Source organism: Pseudophryne corroboree, chromosome 2 (genome assembly GCF_028390025.1).
Source record: "Pseudophryne corroboree isolate aPseCor3 chromosome 2, aPseCor3.hap2, whole genome shotgun sequence".
Lineage (NCBI taxonomy): Eukaryota > Metazoa > Chordata > Amphibia > Anura > Myobatrachidae > Pseudophryne > Pseudophryne corroboree.
In genome coordinates, this window is record NC_086445.1 from 770,131,472 (window position 1) to 770,153,793 (window position 22,322).

At 44.6% G+C, this 22,322-nt stretch overlaps 1 protein-coding gene across 1 annotated transcript in view; it reads left to right on the plus strand.

Moving 5' to 3' along the window:
• The window catches only part of ANOS1 (anosmin 1), a 280,125-nt gene that overhangs the window by 182,713 nt on the left and 75,090 nt on the right, over positions 1-22,322 (plus strand). Inside the window, exons 8-9 of the mRNA XM_063955496.1 lie at positions 5,956-6,085; positions 21,900-22,105. Of these exons, the coding sequence (XP_063811566.1) occupies positions 5,956-6,085; positions 21,900-22,105 (336 nt within the window). The remainder of the gene's footprint in view (positions 1-5,955; positions 6,086-21,899; positions 22,106-22,322) is intronic.

The following is a 22,322-nucleotide window of genomic DNA, read 5'->3' on the forward strand; positions in this document are numbered from 1 at the left end:
ACCTCTGAAGCATATAGAGGGTTGAATTCCACCTCGTTACCACTTCTTGCTTCAGATGATGGCAGGGCAGGTTCAGGCGTTTTTGGTGGTGCTCCAGTCTTCTGTACGTGGTGCCTGTACGCCGAAAGTGTCCCGCAATTCTTCTGGCCACCGACAGCATCTCTTGCACGCCCCTCTCGTTTTTTAAATAATTCTGCACCACCAAATTCAAGGTATGTGCAAAACATGGGACGTGCTGGAATTTGCCCAGATTTAATGCACACACAATATTGCTGGCGTTGTCCGATGCCACAAATCCACAGGAGAGTCCAATTGGGGTAAGCCATTCTGCGATGATCTTCCTCAGTTGCCGTAAGAGGTTTTTAGCTGTGTGCGTATTCTGGAAAGCGGTGATACAAAGCGTAGCCTGCCTAGGAAAGAGTTGGCGTTTGCGAGATGCTGCTACTGGTGCCGCCGCTGCTGTTCTTGCGGCGGGAGTCCATACATCTACCCAGTGGGCTGTCACAGTCATATAGTCCTGAGCCTGCCCTGCTCCACTTGTCCACATGTCCGTGGTTAAGTGGACATTGGGTACAACTGCATTTTTTAGGACACTGGTGAGTCTTTTTCTGAGGTCTGTGTACATTTTCGGTATCGCCTGCCTAGAGAAATGGAACCTAGATGGTATTTGGTACCGGGGACACAGTACCTCCAACAAGTCTCTAGTTGCCTCTGCAGTAATGATGGATACCGGAACCACGTTTCTCACCGCCCAGGATGCCAAGGCCTCAGTTATCCGCTTTGCAGCAGGATGACTGCTGTGATATTTCATCTTCCTCGCAAAGGACTGTTGGACAGTCAATTGCTTGGTGGAAGTAGTAAAAGTGGTCTTACGAGTACGACTTCCCCTCTGGGATGACCATCGACTCCCAGCAGCAACAACAGCAGCGCCAGCAGCAGTTGGCGTTACACGCAAGGATGCATCGGAGGAATCCCAGGCAGGAGAGGACTCGTCAGAATTGCCAGTGGCAGTGACATGGCCTGCAGGACTATTGGCATTCCTGGGGAAGGAGGAAATTGACACTGAGGGAGTTGGTGGGGTGGTTTGCGTGAGCTTGGTTACAAGAGGAAGGGATTTACTGGTCAGTGGACTGCTTCCGCTGTCGCCCAAAGTTTTTGAACTTGTCACTGACTTATGATGAATGCGCTGCAGGTGACGTATAAGGGAGGATGTTCCGAGGTGGTTAACGTCCTTACCCCTACTTATTACAGCTTGACAAAGGCAACACACGGCTTGACAAATGTTGTCCGCATTTCTGTTGAAATACTTCCACACCGAAGAGCTGATTTTTTTGGTATTTTCACCAGGCATGTCAATGGCCCTATTCCTCCCACGGACAACAGGTGTCTCCCCGGGTGCCTGACTTAAACAAACCATCTCACCATCAGAATCCTCCTGGTCAATTTCCTCCCCAGCGCCTGCAACACCCATATCCTCCTCATCCTGGTGTACTTCAACACTGACATCTTCAATCTGACTATCAGGAACTGGACTGCGGGTGCTCCTTCCAGCACTTGCAGGGGGCGTGCAAATGGTGGAAGGCGCATGCTCTTCACGTCCAGTGTTGGGAAGGTCAGGCATCGCAAACGACACAATTGGACTCTCCTTGTGGATTTGTGATTTCGAAGAACGCACAGTTCTTTGCTGTGCTTTTGCCAGCTTGAGTCTTTTCATTTTTCTAGCGAGAGGCTGAGTGCTTCCATCCTCATGTGAAGCTGAACCACTAGCCATGAACATAGGCCAGGGCCTCAGCCGTTCTTTGCCACTCCGTGTGGTAAATGGCATATTGGCAAGTTTACGCTTCTCCTCCGACAATTTTATTTTAGATTTTTGAGTCCTTTTTTTACTGATATTTGGTGTTTTGGATTTTACATGCTCTGTACTATGACATTGGGCATCGGCCTTGGCAGACGACATTGCTGGCATTTCATCGTCTCGGCCATGACTAGTGGCAGCAGCTTCAGCACGAGGTGGAAGTCGATCTTGATTTTTCCCTATTTTTGGAATCTCAACATTTTTGTTCTCCATATTTTAATAGGCACAACTAAAAGGCACCTCAGGTAAACAATGGAGATGGATGGATACTAGTATACTTATGGATGGATGAGCGACTGCCGACACAGAGGTAGCTACAGCCGTGGACTACCGGACTGCGTCTGCTGCTAATATAGACTCAATGATAATGATATAAAATATATATATATATATATCACTACTGCAGCCGGACAGGTATATATTATATAATGACGGACCTGCTGGACACTGTCAGCACTGCAGACTCCTAAAGTAAGCTACTAGTATCAAGAAGATAGAAAAAAAAAACACCACAGGTAGGTGGTATACAATTATGGATGGACGAGTGACTGCCGACACAGAGGTAGCTACAGCCGTGGACTACCGTACTGCGTCTGCTGCTAATATAGACTGGATGATAATGATATAAAAAATATATATATATATCACTACTGCAGCCGGACAGGTATATATTATATAATGACGGACCTGCTGGACACTGTCAGCTCAGCACTGCAGACTCCTAAAGTAAGCTACTAGTATCAAGAAGATAGAAAAAAAAAACACCACGGGTAGGTGGTATACAATTATGGATGGACGAGCGACTGCCGACACAGAGGTAGCTATAGCCGTGGACTACCGTACTGCGTCTGCTGCTAATATAGACTGGATGATAATGAGATATAAAATATATATATATATATCACTACTGCAGCCTGACAGATATATATTATATAATGACGGACCTGCTGGACACTGTCAGCTCAGCACTGCAGACTCCTAAAGTAAGCTACTAGTAGTATCAAGAAGATAGAAAAAAAAAAAAACACCACAGGTAGGTGGTAAACAATTATGGATGGACGAGCGACTGCCGACACAGAGGTAGCTACAGCCGTGGACTACCGTACTGTGTCTGCTGCTAATATAGACTGGATGATAATGATATAAAAAATATATATATATCACTACTGCAGCCGGACAGGTATATATTATATAATGACGGACCTGCTGGACACTGTCAGCTCAGCACTGCAGACTCCTAAAGTAAGCTACTAGTAGTATCAAGAAGATAGAAAAAAAAAACCACCACAGGTAGGTGGTATACAATTATGGATGGACGAGCGACTGCCGACACAGAGGTAGCTACAGCCGTGGACTACCGTACTGCGTCTGCTGCTAATATAGACTGGATGATAATGAGATATAAAATATATATATATCACTACTGCAGCCGGACAGGTATATATTATATAATGACGGACCTGCTGGACACTGTCAGCTCAGCACTGCAGACTCCTAAAGTAAGCTACTAGTAGTATCAAGAAGATAGAAAAAAAAAAAACACCACAGGTAGGTGGTATACAATTATGGATGGACGAGCGACTGCCGACACAGAGGTAGCTACAGCCGTGGACTACCGTACTGCGTCTGCTGCTAATATAGACTGGATGATAATGATATAAAAAATATATATATCACTACTGCAGCCGGACAGGTATATATTATATAATGACGGACCTGCTGGACACTGTCAGCTCAGCACTGCAGACTCCTAAAGTAAGCTACTAGTATCAAGAAGATAGGGAAAAAAAAAACACCATGGGTAGGTGGTATACAATTATGGATGGACGAGTGACTGCCGACACAGAGGTAGCTACAGCCGTGGACTACCGTACTGCGTCTGCTGCTAATATAGACTGGATGATAATGATATAAAAAAATATATATATATCACTACTGCAGCCGGACAGGTATATATTATATAATGACGGACCTGCTGGACACTGTCAGCTCAGCACTGCAGACTCCTAAAGTAAGCTACTAGTATCAAGAAGATAGAAAAAAAAAAACACCACGGGTAGGTGGTATACAATTATGGATGGACGAGCGACTGCCAACACAGAGGTAGCTACAGCCGTGGACTACCGTACTGCGTCTGCTGCTAATATAGACTGGATGATAATGATATAAAAAATATATATATATCACTACTGCAGCCGGACAGGTATATATTATATAATGACGGACCTGCTGAACACTGTCAGCTCAGCACTGCAGACTCCTAAAGTAAGCTACTAGTATCAAGAAGATAAAAAAAAAAAAAAACCACGGGTAGGTGGTATACAATTATGGATGGACGAGCGACTGCCGACACAGAGGTAGCTACAGCCGTGGACTACCGTACTGCGTCTGCTGCAGTGCTAATATAGACTGGATGATAATGATATAAAAAATATATATATATCACTACTGCAGCCGGACAGGTATATATTATATAATGACGGACCTGCTGGACACTGTCAGCAGAATGCGTTTATAGAATAAAAACACCACACGACGAGTGTTTAACTTTTTCAGGCAGACAATCACAATATACTGGTGGTCAGTGGTCACTGGTCAGTCACACTGGCAGTGGCACTCTGGCAGCAAAAGTGTGCACTGTTAAAATATGTACTCCTGCTATAACTGCTCCCCAGTCTCCCCCACAATTAAGCTGTGTGAGCAGTGAGCACTCAGCACAGTCAGATATACAGTATTACATAGATGATGCAGCACACTGAGGGCACACTGAGGCTGAGCACAGATATGGTATGTGACTGTGTCACACTGTGTATCGTTTTTTTTCAGGCAGAGAACGGATTAATTAAACTGGTGGTCACTGGTCACACTATCAGCAAGTAGTACTCCTAATATGCTCCCCAAAATTAGTAAATCAAGTGTCTCTACTACTCTCTAGTCTACTCTAAACGGAGAGGACGCCAGCCACGTCCTCTCCCTATCAATCTCAATGCACGTGTGAAAATGGCGGCGACGCGCGGCTCCTTATATAGAATCCGAGTCTCGCGATAGAATCCGAGCCTCGCGAGAATCCGACAGCGGGATGATGACGTTCGGGCGCGCTCGGGTTAACCGAGCAAGGCGGGAAGATCCGAGTCTGCCTCGGACCCGTGTAAAAAGCGTGAAGTTCGGGGGGGTTCGGTTTCCGAGAAACCGAACCCGCTCATCACTAGTGTGAATGTAGACACACTTTGTTTAATGCACAAAGTTATAAAAAATATTGGCTAAAATCACCTTCAGGCTGTGTGTATAAGGTGTATATGAAACATAAATGCATTCTGTGCTTAGATTTAGGTCCCATCATCATGATATCTCATTATGGTATGCAATTATTCGAAAATACAGAAAAATCCCATATCCAAAATACCTCTGGTCCCAAGCATTTTGGATAAGGGATACTCAACCTGTATATATAATTTTACTAAATAGAATTATTTCTCTCTTCCCTTTTTCATTAATATGGATCAAATGTTCTTACATCAAATAAAGTGTCCAACATGTTCTGGCCTAGATAACATACTGAAAAAATAATTTTAAATTAATGGTATAGTAATTATAAATCAGTGTCAAAATTGTGAAATACAGGCAATTAACATTTTAGTTATTGTTAACATATAATATTGTTATTGTTTGTGAATATTAGTGTCTTTACACTGTTACATATTTATAGCGTGGCAGCGGCCTCTTTCCATACATATGTTTCTGCTGTGAAGTTTTGTGTGAATAAATTCACAATTTATTGAAAGTTATAAAACCATGGGCCAAATGTAATAGAGTAAGAGTTTCAGAAAGTGAGAGATTTGGTAAGGTTTTTCAGTTTGTTTTAAAGTGGCAATCATTTACACTGCAAAACCAGGTTGATCTTGCAGTGTAAATGATTGCCACTTAAAAAAAAACCTGCAAAACCTTACCAAATCTCTCACTTTCTGAAACTCTCACTCTATTACATTTGGCCCCTTGTATCAAACAAAAAGATTAAATGTTTTTAATTATTTCCTAATCACCTTTTAATGACACATCTTGCTTCTATTTAAATCTAATCAGTGTGGTATTTTCTTGATCAGACTACAGATGAAAGGCTACAGCTCTCTGATGTCAGACCAAGCAGGTGGTACCAGTTCAGAGTGGCCGCTGTTAATGTGCATGGAACACGAGGCTTTACAGCACCCAGCAAACATTTCCGTTCATCCAAAGGTTAGTAGCACTTCTCCATATCTTAATATTCTTAGTTTATAGCACACTGTGCTCAGGGCAACACTAGGACACTACCAGTAATGGTCATATCTGTCCTACAAGAGATGTGCCATGCAAGTTTACTGTACGTAGGGTTGGGTATGGAATGCCAGCCGTCAGAATACCGATCCCGGCATCCCAACTGTTTGAAATCCCGACAGGGGCAATGGAGGTAATGTAAGTATTCCTTATCCTAACCCTTTCTCTAACATTAACTCTCCCTCCCCATAGCCTAACCCTAACCTCCACGCAGCCTCATCCTAACTCTCCCTCCCTGCAGCCTAACCTAAACCATCCCCCCGCAGCTTAACCCTAACCTCTCCAGTATACTTACATTCGGGATTCAGTCTTTCGGGATGCCAGCGTCCCAAACACTGGGATCCCAACTACATCCCTGCACATATTCTCCCTACATATAAGTGATTAAACCAGATGCATGCCAGGGCATAGCCACCATAGGTTCAAGGAGTACAGGTGCTAGGGACCCAGAGCTGATAGGGACCTACCTTCCCGTTACAGTTACATGTGTCATATACATTTTTCATCATTGTGTGGTGCGTAGCGGCCCTTACTTTTGCCTTGGAGCCTACAATTTATCTAGTTACTCCCCTGGACCTCCTCATTGCAATGTGGTATAAAATAAAATGAGAACATTATAATGGTACATAATAAGAACTGGGGCACTGTAATGGGGCACAATATGAAGTGGAGGCACTATAGGGTGGCATATGAACTGGGTGCAGCACTATAATGTGGCATAATATGAACTGGGGAAACTGGGGACACTGTGCCATAATGTGAATTGGGGGTACTTTGTAGCATAATGTGTACTGGCAGCCCTACAATGTGACATAATGGGAACTAGGACACTGCTATGGTTCATAAAATAAACTAGGGTACTGTAGTGTATTATGGGGTATAAAGTGAATAACTGCTGCGGAGAGGTGTCTCTTTATTAGTATTGACATTTTTATGAGCAAAAGCATCTTTTGCGTTCTTTTTGCATCGTTTTGCAAATACGGTGCAACTTAATGAAAAAAGTCACACAAAAAGGCATGACTAGAAGGACTGTTTAACATGCAGGGAGACTAGATGTACAGTAAGTGGACACATCTGTATCATGTGCCACAATATTTATCAGAGTTACCACATTGCTGTACTGCAATACCTACTGCGCTGCACACGCTCTGTTTAATTCAGACCTACTATTACTTGTGACCCACTGTGATGATAACATCTACAGTACTTCCACTCCGTACATTAAAATCAAGGTTAGCAACATTGCAAAGTGTTTAAGTGCTTTCAAACATTGCCATTACCAGCACAAACTGTATCTTGGAAACTCCTGTGTCATTGTGTTTTACCTGTTTATATTAATATTTTATTCAGCATCACAAAAAAAGATAATGTTTTGCCTTTACTGGATTAAATTAAGTAGAGAGCAGAATCTTCTATTGTGACAGCGGAAAACAACTCTTAGATTTCATTATGATCTATAACCCTCTACTTTTTTTCTAGTATCACTCTATGTTCTGCACCTTGGTATGATGAGGGAGACAAGTGTATTGTAAAATTCCATCTAAATATAAAACACTTGTACTCAGGGGTGTATTACTAGAGGGCGGAGGGGCGTGTGCAATCTCTGTCCATTCCCGATCCTCTCTATCCAACAGGGCAGCAGACTCTGAGCAATAAGGTTACTAGTAGACCCTACAGCTGTGCCCAAGTATAATGCGCATGCACAGATCTCCTGGGGGGAAATGGCATGGCGGACATTTTCTCAGTGATTTTCCTACAGTGAATATGCAAAACGTCAGGAAAATGGTAATCACGCCATTTTCCTGTTGAATCTGCTGCCATTGCGGGACTCCAGAGGGTTAAGTACTGAAGAAATGGGTGCAGGGTGGGGAAGTCTGGCACCCCCTGGACCCAAGGGCCTGTATGCACTGCACACAGTGCACCCATTATAGATATGTTACTGCTTCTGCTATTACTTTTACTGGTTGGTAGGACACTAAAATGTCTTGCAGAGCTTTCCTTACAGGGTATTATAAGTGACTGAAAGCCTTTACTATAAACAGGAATAAGGATCTTATTAAAAAAATGTACTATGTAACAGATGTAGTGAATGGAACAAATTACAGAAGTACATGCTTTGTTTTGTTCATGGACTACTGTATCTAAGCTTATATCTAAATGGAAGAATGTTTTCAAGTGCTCAGTAATGCAGCCTTACAGTTATTTTAAACGTATGCCTTGGTTCCTGCAATATTGATGGACAATTGCAATGTAAGGAGGAATCCAAATCAAGGAAGATGTCACAGGAACAGCAAAGAATGGGGGATTGATCGGATGTAGGTGCCAGTGGCACCTACATTGATGGGTCAAATCACTCCTATGACGCTACCATACTACTTTGGTGCCCCTTGGCTTCCCACCTACACCGAGGATGCTCATAGCACAGAGAATAGCGCTTTGACGGAATTTAAGAAAAAAATGAAGTCAATATTTAGTTGTACCCGCTGACCAACCAACGGCAAATGGAGTTTAGTGTTCGGGCAGATGAAAGGCACGGCCCTGGGAGAAACGACTTCATGGCCATTGGAAGAAAGAGAAACAAAAGACCTTACCCTGGCCCAGCTAGCTATCACATTTGGTACAAGAACACGGTAACACAATGCTATACATCACAGAGCAGGGTATTACAAAAAAATAATAATATATATATACAGTATATATATATATATATATAGAATTTTTTAAATGCAATAAAAAGCACACATAGGATTGGTATGCAGTCACCATGCTGACATTCGCTGTCTGCATTCATAAGGTAGACACTAGTATGAATGATATGATGTTAACATGGTTAACATGGAATTTGCAAAATGTCAACACTGAGAAAATGCCGACGTGACCTATAGCCATAGTGAAAATGTCAATAACAGGTTTGGGTTAGCTTTAGTGTTAGGATTAGGTTTAATATTGCTTGTCACCATGTCAACATTTTGTCAGTTTCTGCATTCTACATATCGACCTTATGCTATCACCATTATGAATGTCTACATGGTGACCGTATACATCAGGGCTCGTCAAATTTTTGTCAAATCTAGGAGCCAACTTGAAAGTTTAGGAGCCAGACCATAGTCCCCAACCAAAATATATAAAAACCACCACACAGTTCACTTCAATGCTCGTTAGCACCCCACAGGCCATCAGACCACCACACATGCCTCTTCAATGGTCATCAAATTTTGCCACATGACCACATTTGCCCCAAATTCATATTATGCCACACGCTATGCCCCAAATTCATATTATGCCACAAGATGTGCCCTAAATTCATATTACGCCAAATGCTATATCCCAAATTCATTTTACCCCTCACGCTATATCCCAATTTCATATTACGCAGCACCCTATTTCCCGAATTTATATTATGCCATACGCTATGCCCCAAATCCATATTTCACCACACGCTATCTCCCAAATTCATATAGCTATGTCTCTCACCCAGTCGGGTATACAGCAGACACATACAGGGTTCTCTGCCCTTCTACCGAAGACCTTAGCTGACCCATAGCATGCATTTATTTACCTGCCACTGATGCCAGCCTCGGCTCCCGTCCTTTACTGTTTGTGCACAGCATTGTGACTATGGATTGGTATGTGTCCCCTCCATACCCTTCTGCAGCCAGTCATGCATGCTTGATGGAAGCCCCAGACAGGCTAGAAGCACATGAAGGGCGGAGGGTCAGGTGCAGAGCTGCTGCTGCTGCTGGAAGGGGCTGTCAATGCATTTGTGGGAGAAAGCAGATGGTTCTGACCCCAGTCCCCTAAGCATCAGCACAGGCTGATAGCGTGAGGCATGATGATCTGCCTCTTGCTCACATCATAATAAGCACTACAAGGAGCATTTGAAAAGGACCTCCTCCTTGCAACAGATCAGGTCGGACGGGATCCCCTCTGGTGGGCACTCATGGCATGATGGCGTGGCCCGGGAGAGAGTCAGTCCGTCTTTCGATACCCCCCTGACATGCTGCAGCCAATGCGGGAAGGCAGAGGAGGCTCCATGTGGCTTCTTCTTCACCTCACACAGTCACATGCTGGTAGGAGGCGGAGGCATACTGAATGTGGCGTGTATGCACTCCGACCCGCCTATTCCTGTAACCACGTTCGGAGGAGTGCTTTTTTCTTATACGGTTAGCTTTACTGGGTTTATACTTTTGTAGTGTACCTGGCTCTAGTAAAATCTGGTCGCCAGGACTAAAATCTTGGCCGCCGTGGCGACCTGGCTCCGGGATTTGTTGAGCCCTGTGCTACATAATATATCACACCCCAAAAGATAACAATAATGTTTATTAAACACAGTTTCATGCTATAGACCTCATCAGAGATCCTCTGCAAATTGCTGAATGCCTGCTATGTAAATCTGGTAGCATGTATTACACACAGGACCACATTAACAATGGAGTTTATGGTACAACAGCTTTAGGCCTCCACATAAATAAAACCATCATTATGACAGCATGAAGATAACCAGTCGCCCAGCTTGCCACACCATAAATCAGTTACAGTTATATTTCTATTTTCCACACAAAATGATGCAATTTCTCTACATTTATGTTTTTAGGAAGATACTGAAGAAAGAGGTGTACACACACACATGGTACTGGCCACACCCACACAGTACTAGCCACACCCACGAGGCACTGGCCACACACACACAGCACTAATCACATCCACATGGCACTGGCTGCACCCACACAGCACTAATCACACCCACATGGCACTGGCTGCCCCCACACAGCACTAATCACATCCACATAGCACTGGCTGCACCCACACAGCAATAATCACATCCACGTGGCACTGGCCGCCCCCACACAGCACTAATCACATCCACATGGCACTGGCCATCCCCACACAGCACTAATCACATCCACATGGCACTGGCCATCCCCCACACAGCACTAATCACATCCACATGGCACTGGCCACCCCCACACAGCACTAATCACATCCACATGGCACTGGCCACCCCCACACAGCACTAATCACATCCACATGGCACTGGCCATCCCCACACAGCACTAATCACATCCACATGGCACTGGCCATCCCCATACAGCACTAATCACATCCACATGGCACTGGCCACCCCCACACAGCACTAATCACATCCACGTGGCACTGGCCATCCCCATACAGCACTAATCACATCCACATGGCACTGGCTGCCCGCACACAGCTCTAATCACATCCACGTGGCACTGACCATCCCCACACAGCACTAATCACATCCACGTGGCACTGGCCATCCCCATACAGCACTAATCACATCCACATGGCACTGGCTGCCCCCAAACAGCTCTAATCACATCCACGTGGCACTGGCCGCACCCACACAGCAATAATCACATCCACATGGCACTGGCCGCACCCACACAGCAATAATCACATCCACATGGCACTGGCCGCACCCACACAGCAATAATCACATCCACATGGCACTAACCGCCCTCACAGAGCACTAATCACATCCACATGGCACTGTCCACACCCACATAGCAATAATCACATCCACGTGGCAAAGGCCGCCCGCACACAGCACTAATCACATCCACATGGCACTGGCCATCCCCATACAGCACTAATCACATCCACATGGCACTGGCCGCCCCCATACAGCACTAATCACATCCACGTGGCACTGGCTGCCCCCAAACAGCTCTAATCACACCCACGTGGCACTGGCCGCCCCCACACAGCACTAATCACATCCACATGGCACTGGGCATCCCCACACAGCACTAATCACATCCACATGGCACTGGCTGCCCCCACACAGCAATAATCACATCCACATGGCACTGGCCACCCCCACACAGCTGTGTTTATATCCACGTGGCACTGGCTGCCCCCACACAGCACTAATCACATCCACATGGCACTGGCCACCCCCAAACAGCACTAATCACATCCACATGGCACTGGCCACCCCCACACAGTACTAATCACATCCACATGGCACTGGCCATCCCCACACAGCACTAATCACATCCACATGGCACTGGCCACCCCCACACAGCACTAATCACACCCACATGGCACTGGCCATCCCCACACAACACTAATCACATCCACATGGCACTGGCCACCTCCACACAGCACTAATCACATCCACATGGCACTGGACATCCCCACACAGCACTAATCACATCCACATGGCACTGGCTGCCCCCACACAGCACTAATCACACCCACATGGCACTGGCCATCCCCACACAGCACTAATCACATCCACATGGCACTGGCCACCTCCACACAGCACTAATCACATCCACATGGCACTGGCCATCCCCACACAGCACTAATCACATCCACATGGCACTGGCCATCCCCACACAGCACTAATCACATCCACGTGGCACTGGCCATCCCCATACAGCACTGATCACATCCACGTGGCACTGGCTGCCCCCACACAGCTCTAATCACATCCACGTGACACTGGCCGCCCCCACACAGCACTAATCACATCCACGTGGCACTGTCCACCCCCACACAGCAATATTCACATTCACATAGCACTTGCCGCACCCACACAGCAATAATCACATCCACATGGCACTGGCCGCACCCACACAGCAATAATCACATCCACATGGCACTGGCCACACCCACACAGCAATAATCACATCCACATGGCACTAACCGCCCTCGCAGAGCACTAATCACACCCACATGGCACTGACTGACCCCACACAGTACTAATCACATCCACATGGCACTGGCCACCCCCACGAAGCACTAATCACATCCACATGGCACTGTCCACACCCACACAGCACTAATCACACCCACATGGCACTGACCGCCCCCACACAGCACTAATCACATCCACATGGCACTGGCCAACCCCACACAGCACTAATCACACCCACATGGCACTGGCCACCCCCACACAGCACTAATCACACCCACATGGCACTGGCCACCCCCACAGAGCACTAATCACATCCACATGGCAGCATCTGGAAGTCTTGTCTCCCGATGTTGGTAGGTATGGCTCTAATCACACCCACATGGCACTGGCCACACCACACAACAGTAATTACATCCACATGGCACTGGCCGCCCCCACACAGCACTAATCACATCCACATGGCACTGGCCACCCCACACAACACTAATCACGTCCACATGGCACTGACCACCCCCACACAGCACTAATCACATCCACATGGCACTGGCCACCCCACACAACACTAATCACGTCCACATGGCACTGGCCACCCCCACACAGCACTAATCACACCCACATGGCACTGGCCACCCCCACACAGCACTAATCACATCCACATGGCACTGGCCGCCTCCACACAACACTAATCTCGTCCACATGGCACTGGCCACCCCCACACAGCACTAATCACACCCACATGGCACTGGCCACCCCCACACAGCACTAATCACATCCACATGGCACTGGCCATCCCCACACAACACTAATCTCGTCCACATGGCACTGGCCATCCCCACACAGCACTAATCACATCCACATGGCACTGGCCGCCCCCACACAACACTAATCTCTTCCACATGGCACTGGCCACCCCCACACAGCACTAATCACATCCACATGGCACTGGCCGCCCCCACACAACACTAATCTCGTCCACATGGCACTGGCCACCCCCACACAGCACTAATCACATCCACATGGCACTGGCCGCCCCCACACAACACTAATCTCGTCCACATGGCACTGGCCACCCCCATACAGCATTAATCACGTCCACATTGCACTGGCCAAACCCACACCAAAATACTCACATCCACATGGCACTGGCCACCCCACACAACACTAATCTCGTCCACATGGCACTGGCTGCCCCCATACAGCACTAATCACACCCACATGGCACTGGCCACCCCACACAACACTAATCACACCCACATGGCACTGGCCACCCCCACACAGCACTAATCACATCCACATGGCACTGGCCGCCTCCACACAACACTAATCTCGTCCACATGGCACTGGCCACCCCCACACAGCACTAATCACACCCACATGGCACTGGCCACCCCCACACAGCACTAATCACATCCACATGGCACTGGCCATCCCCATACAGCACTAATCACATCCACATGGCACTGGCCGCCCCCACACAACACTAATCTCGTCCACATGGCACTGGCCACCCCCACACAGCACTAATCACATCCACATGGCACTGGCCGCCCCCACACAACATTAATCTCGTCCACATGGCACTGGCCACCCCCACACAGCACTAATCACATCCACATGGCACTGGCCGCCCCCACACAACACTAATCTCGTCCACATTGCACTGGCCACCCCCATACAGCATTAATCACGTCCACATTGAACTGGCCAAACCCACACCAAAATAATCACATCTACATGGCACTGGCCGCCCCCACACAACACTAATCTCGTCCACATGGCACTGGCCACCCCCATACAGCACTAATCACTTCCACATGGCACTGGCCACCCCCACACAGCACTAATCACATCCACATGGCACTGGCCACCCCCACACAGCACTAATCTCGTCCACATGGCACTAGCTACCCCCATACAGCACTAATCACGTCCACATTGCACTGGCCACCCCCACACAGCACTAATCACTTCCACATGGCACTGGCCACCCCAACACAGCACTAATCACATCCACATGGCACTGGCCACCCCCACACAGCACTAATCACATCCACATGGCACTGACCGCCCCCACACAACACTAATCTCGTCCATATGGCACTGGCCACCCCCACACAGCACTTATCACATCCACATGGCACTGGCCACCCAACACAACACTAATCACACCCACATGGCACTGGCCACCCCACACAGCACTAATCACACCCACATGGCACTGGCCACCCCACACAGCACTAATCACATCCACATGGCACTGGCCGCCCCCACACAACACTAATCTCGTCTACATGGCACTGGCCACCCCCACACAGCACTAATCACACCCACATGGCACTGGCCACCCCCACACAGCACTAATCACATCCACATGGCACTGGCCACCCCACACAACACTAATCACATTCACATGGCACTGGCTGCCCCCACACAGCACTAATCACACCCACACGGCATTAATCACACATAGCAAGTCCATGTAGCCCTCAATCCTGCCCTGATTACACAGTATTCCTTTACCTTCCATCCGTAGCCTACTTACTTATGGTAATATCTGTACCAATTAAGTTATTACACGTTACCTTGCAAACATGACATAAGACTCTAGCGTGCCATACTGAACCTTTAGTTCTGAATATAATTTAGTCTGACAGGCCCCCTTTTCCCTTCTGTGTTGCTTATTTCTTTTCTATGCTATGGTTATTTAACGGGAAATGACAGCTCACCTTCTACAACTTGTATTTCTAGTTTCACTTCACAATATGTGCGTAGTAGATTCTATATGGCCTTTTCCAAATGTATTCCTTTGTCATCTGTCTCAGAGGGAACAAGTAACAGATATTATATTTTACGTCATGTTCTATATATAGGTAACAAGGTGATAAGAATATACATGCTATTTTTGCTCAGATGCTAAATATAATTTTCCATAATCCTCTCTTAATCCTCATTTTCTTTACTGTATTTATTCTTTTGTATTAACATAAGTTGTGTCATTGGTAATTGTGCACCTCACATGTTCATGCTACTTCACCAAACAAGTCCTCCTGAATGATTTTGACTACCTAAATGGCACCCACCATAAGCACAAAGCCTTCCTCCTCACATTTTGCTATGGAGCTTGGGGTGTAGCGTTTCTGTACTGCAAACCAGAAGCCTAGCATGATAATGTTAATGTGACCAGGGCTATCAGGAAAGCTGTCTGGCCCTAGTATTGGGGGAGTGGCAAAACACAGGGGAACATGGCCATGCTCCGCTGTGAATTCTTTGACACTGCATGAGCTGAAGGAGGAGGCCTATCCCTCTTGGTGGCATGGCCACACCTCCCTGGCAGTCCTGGGCTCATGTTCCACAGTTCCAAGGCCATTACTTTGTGATGCTTTCGGCACCCATGAATGTGAATGGTGTTTCTAGCAGCCGATATGTTGTCTCATTTTCCTCACAGGTTGAACTTACTACTCTGTGTAAATGTTAAAGGGTGTTAACAGACATGTAAGGAAATCTGACTATCTGTACATTTTAGTTTCTAGCTTTCTGTGGACAAAATAACCTTGTTAGAAACATATTGCTGTTCCATTGGGGCTCAGTGCACAAAGAAACAACACAATGGGACTCTTGACACTTTCTCACAATCATCTCATTGTGGCATATGGAACACAATAGGAGAAACAGCTCCTCTGCACAAGCAGTAATGTCAGTGATATTATTTGTAAGGCCTCTGGGATACATGGGAAGGAATGAAATGACATTTTTAACACATCCGCAATGTAACTGATCCTTATTTCATATTTTATGAACACCAAGATATTTCGTAGGTTAACTGGTAGATTTTTTCTGGTGAATTTCATACAAAGATTTTTTTCCCCGGCTGTATTAACCTGTGAGGTAATAAGCAAACAACAAAGTAAATCCTGTTTTCGGGAAGCACTCAGTTCAAATAAAAGGCAGGTCAGATGTTAGCATATATCAGCCACTTTCTGGCCATTATCTGCTCTCAAAGGCACCAGTTAACAATTAAACATGAAGACTACAAAGAATCAATATACACTTACCAAACGTTCACTTATCAAGTTAATGTATCCACACAGTTGACAGTGTTGCAGATAGTAAAGATACAAAGGCAGCAGATATGTTGTTAGCAATAGATCTAGGGTTTCCATGTGTCCCAATTTACCCAGGAATGGCAAGCAGATGGCCAGAAAGGAACAGGCCCAGATTTCAGGTCTCTCTAAACCACATCTTTTAGGCTGACCATAATTGTCCTACATTGTTTATGGGCAGCAAGACTGGAATTCTCTGTGTCCTACACCCTGTGTATGTAAAAGAAATACATTTTCTTATCATAAATTGATAATTATTAACTTTTTTGTGATAAGAATACTGTAATTGGATAAGTTATTGAAAGAGGGGCAACATGTTCTGCAGTGGTCCAATAGTTGTGAAGACAGTGGAGACCATAGGAAGAATCACACACCTATTCCCCAAAGCCATTGAGCCCTGTGTTGCCTCATACCTTAGCAGAAAGGGAGGTGGGAGTGGCATCCACACTGCAATTCCATCACAGACCTGGAGGAGCAGCAGTAAGCTTCACAGCTTCTCCATGCCAGCTGCTGGGGCTGTGTTTGGGCTTTGCAGGTGCACTAAAACAACTCTATGAGTACATAGTGCTTTAAGTGGCACCCTAGCCACAGTCTAGGTCACCTAATGGTAACATCAACTTTGCTACCATCATAGGCTCAGTCCTATGTGACCTTTCCTTCAGATCTGTGTCAGGGCAAGCAGTTCGTATATAAATCCCGTTTTTCCCCCCAGATGAATGCTCATTATTGACTGTATTACCTGAAAACATTAAAAGCTGAGATACGTATTTTTTTTTTCTTCAGACATTAATCCCATGTCGAGTGTGATTTCATGGTTACATTGCTGCGTGCTAGTAAAATTAAAACAGACACCCACAGCCTTCAATAAACATCTTTCTCTCCTCCTCTTGGGACTAATGATTTTTAATGTCGAGCAGCTGGCTTATGTGTGTCATTTGCTGAACACTGAGGAATCCTAAGAATATGTCTTTAATGGTTTAAGGGCTGGAAAGCTTGTCTGTAGCACCACTCCAAGGCTTAAAGATTGCAGGTCAGACTGATAAAAGATTACAATTTTGGGAGTTTTCTTTTAGAAATTTTCTTCAATTTTTTACACTGCTCAGAACGTTTTAGAACCTGATGCTCTACATTCAGGATCAGATTACATTTTGATTTAAGAGGCTTCAACTGTACAGAGAACATCGATATACTTGTGTTTTCTGTTACACATTTTGCATGCATTTTATTCTGAACAATTTTGGTTTTCAAAAACACATTATATTGAAGACACTGACAAATCACTAGAAACATATATTACAGAATGCCATGGCGGCACAAAAGTAATAGGCATATATTTAAGTAACATTTTTGCTCAGATCAAGAGCAAAGGTGCATACACACGGTGAGATATTGACTATGGCCGGTTTTGACTATTCGATTTCCCTTGAACTCCCCCGGAGCCCAGAAGCACCGACTTTGACTATCTGTACTTTCGATTTTGACGATTTACGATTTTGACTAAGTGCCAATTTTGACTATACTTTGTACTCGAGAGTACTCTATATAATAAAGAATGACTTGCCTGCACAGTCTATCTAGCCTTGCGACACCAACCCCGCGGGAGTGCACATCGGCATCGAAACGAGATCGCAAGGTGGCTAACACCTTGCAATTTGCACTAACTTTCCTTGCGATTTTGACTATATAGTCAAAATCGAAAGCAAATATTTCACAGTGTGTACACACCTTAAGTTGGGATGGTAGAAAATGGCTTTTTTGGGAAAGATGGAAAGAGGGATACAAGTAAAAAGAACAGTAAAAAGAACTGGGGCAGTGAAAGTAGACTTGGAGACCAATAAAGTCCAAACTGTTAAGGTACAGAAGTAGAAGTATGTCCAAACACAGTAGCCACTAAATGCACCATACACTAGTTGATTAGTCATGCTGGCCACATACTGTAACTGGAAGTATCGCTTCAATTTTACTGAAGACCAAGAGATGCATAGGGGGCTGGGCGGTTCTCCCTCTAAATGTGTATGAATCCATCACTGGATCCAGCGTTCAGTACAGTATATTCAGTGATGTGGAAAAGGGAGGGCTTTGTTTTCTAACATGAAGACCATGCATAGACACACAATGCTTCTGGATTCTTATTTTTCTTTTATTGTTTATGTGAATATCTGGTCACCTCACACAGCATCACAGAATCAAAGTAGATAGATAGATAGATAGATAGATAGATAGATAGATAGATAGATAGATAGATAGATAGATAGATAGATAGAGGATGAATAAAACCAGTGCATATGCAGTTCAGGCTGTCAGTTCCAGAACTCTAATAAATCTTGCTATAGGGCCCAATCAAAAAGTGTTGCACTACATAATAGAGCTGATATGTCAAGCCTTGGAGAGATAAAAAAATGGAAGAGTTGCCCAAATCAACTAATCAGCTTCTAACTGTCATTTCAATGACTGTGCTAGATAAATGACAGAAGCTGATTGGTTAATTTGGGCAATGTCTCCACTTTATCTCTCTCCAATGCTTGATACAGCTCCCATAGTTGCAGTATGCCGTCATCATTTCAGTCATTTCCGTGCTAAAAGAAAAAAAAATTGAGTTCTAAGTCTTATTGCAACATTGACATCATATTTCTTTAGCTTAGAATTAATTAACCCTTCTTGTAATAATGTGTTTTTATGAAGTAGAAATAGAATGTGAATGACATACATGCTATTTATACCTTAGACAGAATAATTACCTGCTCCTGTCATCTCATTTTTACTGTGAGGGTTTTTTAAATCTTCCCCCCCCCCCCTTATTTTAACATCTGCTATTCAGTGAATAAGAACTACTGTTCCTTTCAGTGTGATAATGGAAGATTATTTCAAACAAAGACTGGGGATTCTACTTATTATTATTATGTTGATTATTTGACGAATGCAGTGAGTGTGGAGCTGTATTAAATAGCTGATTTAGCACTGCAAAAACATCCAGGTGCACGCTGAAGTTAAAATAATGCCTGACCTCATTTTGTTAAATGCTTTCAAGTTCTGTCTCTTTTTGTTCTTAATCTATGAGTGACGCTCCACTTGACCTGCTATTTTTGTACTCCGTGTGGCTCATGTGAAATACATTTCTGTGACTGTATTGTGACACATATCAAATTGAGCAGAGACGCATTTCCATGAATGGTTGTAACAACCATCATTCTAAAGACAGCTTAACATGCAGGATAAAATATAATAACAGAAGACTAGAAAAAAAATCACACCTAGTAAAAATAGACTTATGCCTGATGTTTAAAACAGAAGGCGAATATTAACAATGACTGTTCTATTAAATGTAAGAAATATTGGGCCCGATTCAGACGCAGCTAGCTGATGGTTTTAGTATTACGCATGTGTCTGAGTTGCACTTCACATAGGCTGCGGTGGACTTGAAAAAGATTAATAAAAATGTTTACAGCCCTTTTTGGACTAATTAAGGATTGGGTTACAGTTCAGCCAAGAAGATGAGGATACCTATCTAACCCTATCTAAATATTCGTCAGTCCGTTGATTGTTAATAACACGGGTATACTTAGGAGTGTCTTACCCCTGTGTTCTTTACTTTGAACAGCGACTCTGGCACCCGTAGCACACGGTGCTCACTCTCCACTGCTTCTGTTATAATTACGGCTGATGGCTGATGGCTGACCGCTTCTGATTAGCGGAGCCCTTACTGTGCACTGAACTTGCAAAATCATACTGTGACACGGACGGGGAACAAGCCGGCTGTTAGCCGCTAATTACAGCCGCCAGCCAGCAGCTAAGCCGCTAATCAGAAGCGGTCAGCCATCAGCCGTAATTATAACAGAAGCAGTGGAGAGTGAGCACCGTGTGCTACGGGTGCCGGAGCCGCTGTTCAAAGCAAAGAACACAGGGGTAAGACACTCCTAAGTATACCCGTGTTATTAACAATCAACGGACTGACGAATATTTAGATAGGGTTAGATAGGTATCCTCATCTTCTTGGCTGAACTGTAACCCAATCCTTAATTAGTCCAAAAAGGGCTGTAAACATTTGTATTAATCTTTTTCTTTTACAGGTTTTGCGCATACACATACTCATATATCAAGCACTCATTTTATTTTATATTATATGAGAACCTTTAACTGAGCTGCTCGCAAATCCAATTTTCAGCGCAATTTAGTACTTTATTTATAACTTGCGGTGGACTTGAGACAGCGGCTGTAGACAGGATTAGGAAGTAGAGTTATTGACAGACAGTGTCCAATTGGGGGAGATTAACAGGGAGTGGTGACAAAACGTAGATAGGACGTGTTCTGTATCTGCCAGCGATTCCAGCATCTTTAGATGGCCGTTCTGAGAAACCTGAGGCTTTCTCAGTTTTCCCATGTTACTGATGTTGCATCTTCAGATGTAAGACACAAACTGAGATGCTGACTGTGTCCACCTCAGTACACAACCCAACAGGTGCAACATATGCATCTTTTTGCACGGTTGTCCCATGACAGTCCTTTGTTTAAACCCCAAATGTTTAATTATTCTTTCATTAAATGTAGTTATATGTCCCTTAATGTGAACTCCTGATGTCAAAATATAAAATATATTATAATTAAAAATAAGTTCATATTTTACATTATTTGGGACCTAAAATGAAATACTGGGTAAACTGTATGGCATAACTAAACTTCACATTGCAAGGCATAGAAGCCCTGAGAATAAGCAGTAAAGTAATATGTACAAGCCCTGTGGTTAGATTATTTCCATCCTGGAACTGGGAGCTTTTACATTTGTTTACATATTTGAAAGCAACATACAAAAAATGGAGCTATAGTCAAAAACAGCAATAATAGGGGAAACATGAAAAAAGAAGGTGATCTGTACTTTTACTATAGTCATATTGGCTCTTATTAATCTTACAATACAAAGAAATAATAATAACATAAAAATCTGAATGCCGAAATCTTCTTGCTCTTCTAGATCCATCAGCCCCACCAGCACCTACAAACCTCAAAATTGCCAACTCAACCACCAACAATGATGGCACTATGACTGTACGTGTTACGTGGGATCTCCCAGAAGAACCAGATATTCCTGTGCATCATTATAAAGTATTTTGGAGCTGGACATCCCATGGCAAATCTGTTGTTCCTGCAAAAAAGAAGCGTAGGAAGACAACAGAAGGGGTAAACAGATGTGTTGCTACATTTTAATTGTTATTTGGTATATATTTAAATCTCATTTAAACTTCCCACATATTAGTGTATGGACATTCAGCCTGATCCCCAAACAATCCCATGTCTTGTATCTTGTTTGGAAACATGTAATTTATTTACCATATTGGACAGTCTAGTTTTTTGCTGGTCAGGCTGGATGAGCAGATCCCATGGGTAAGGATAGTGC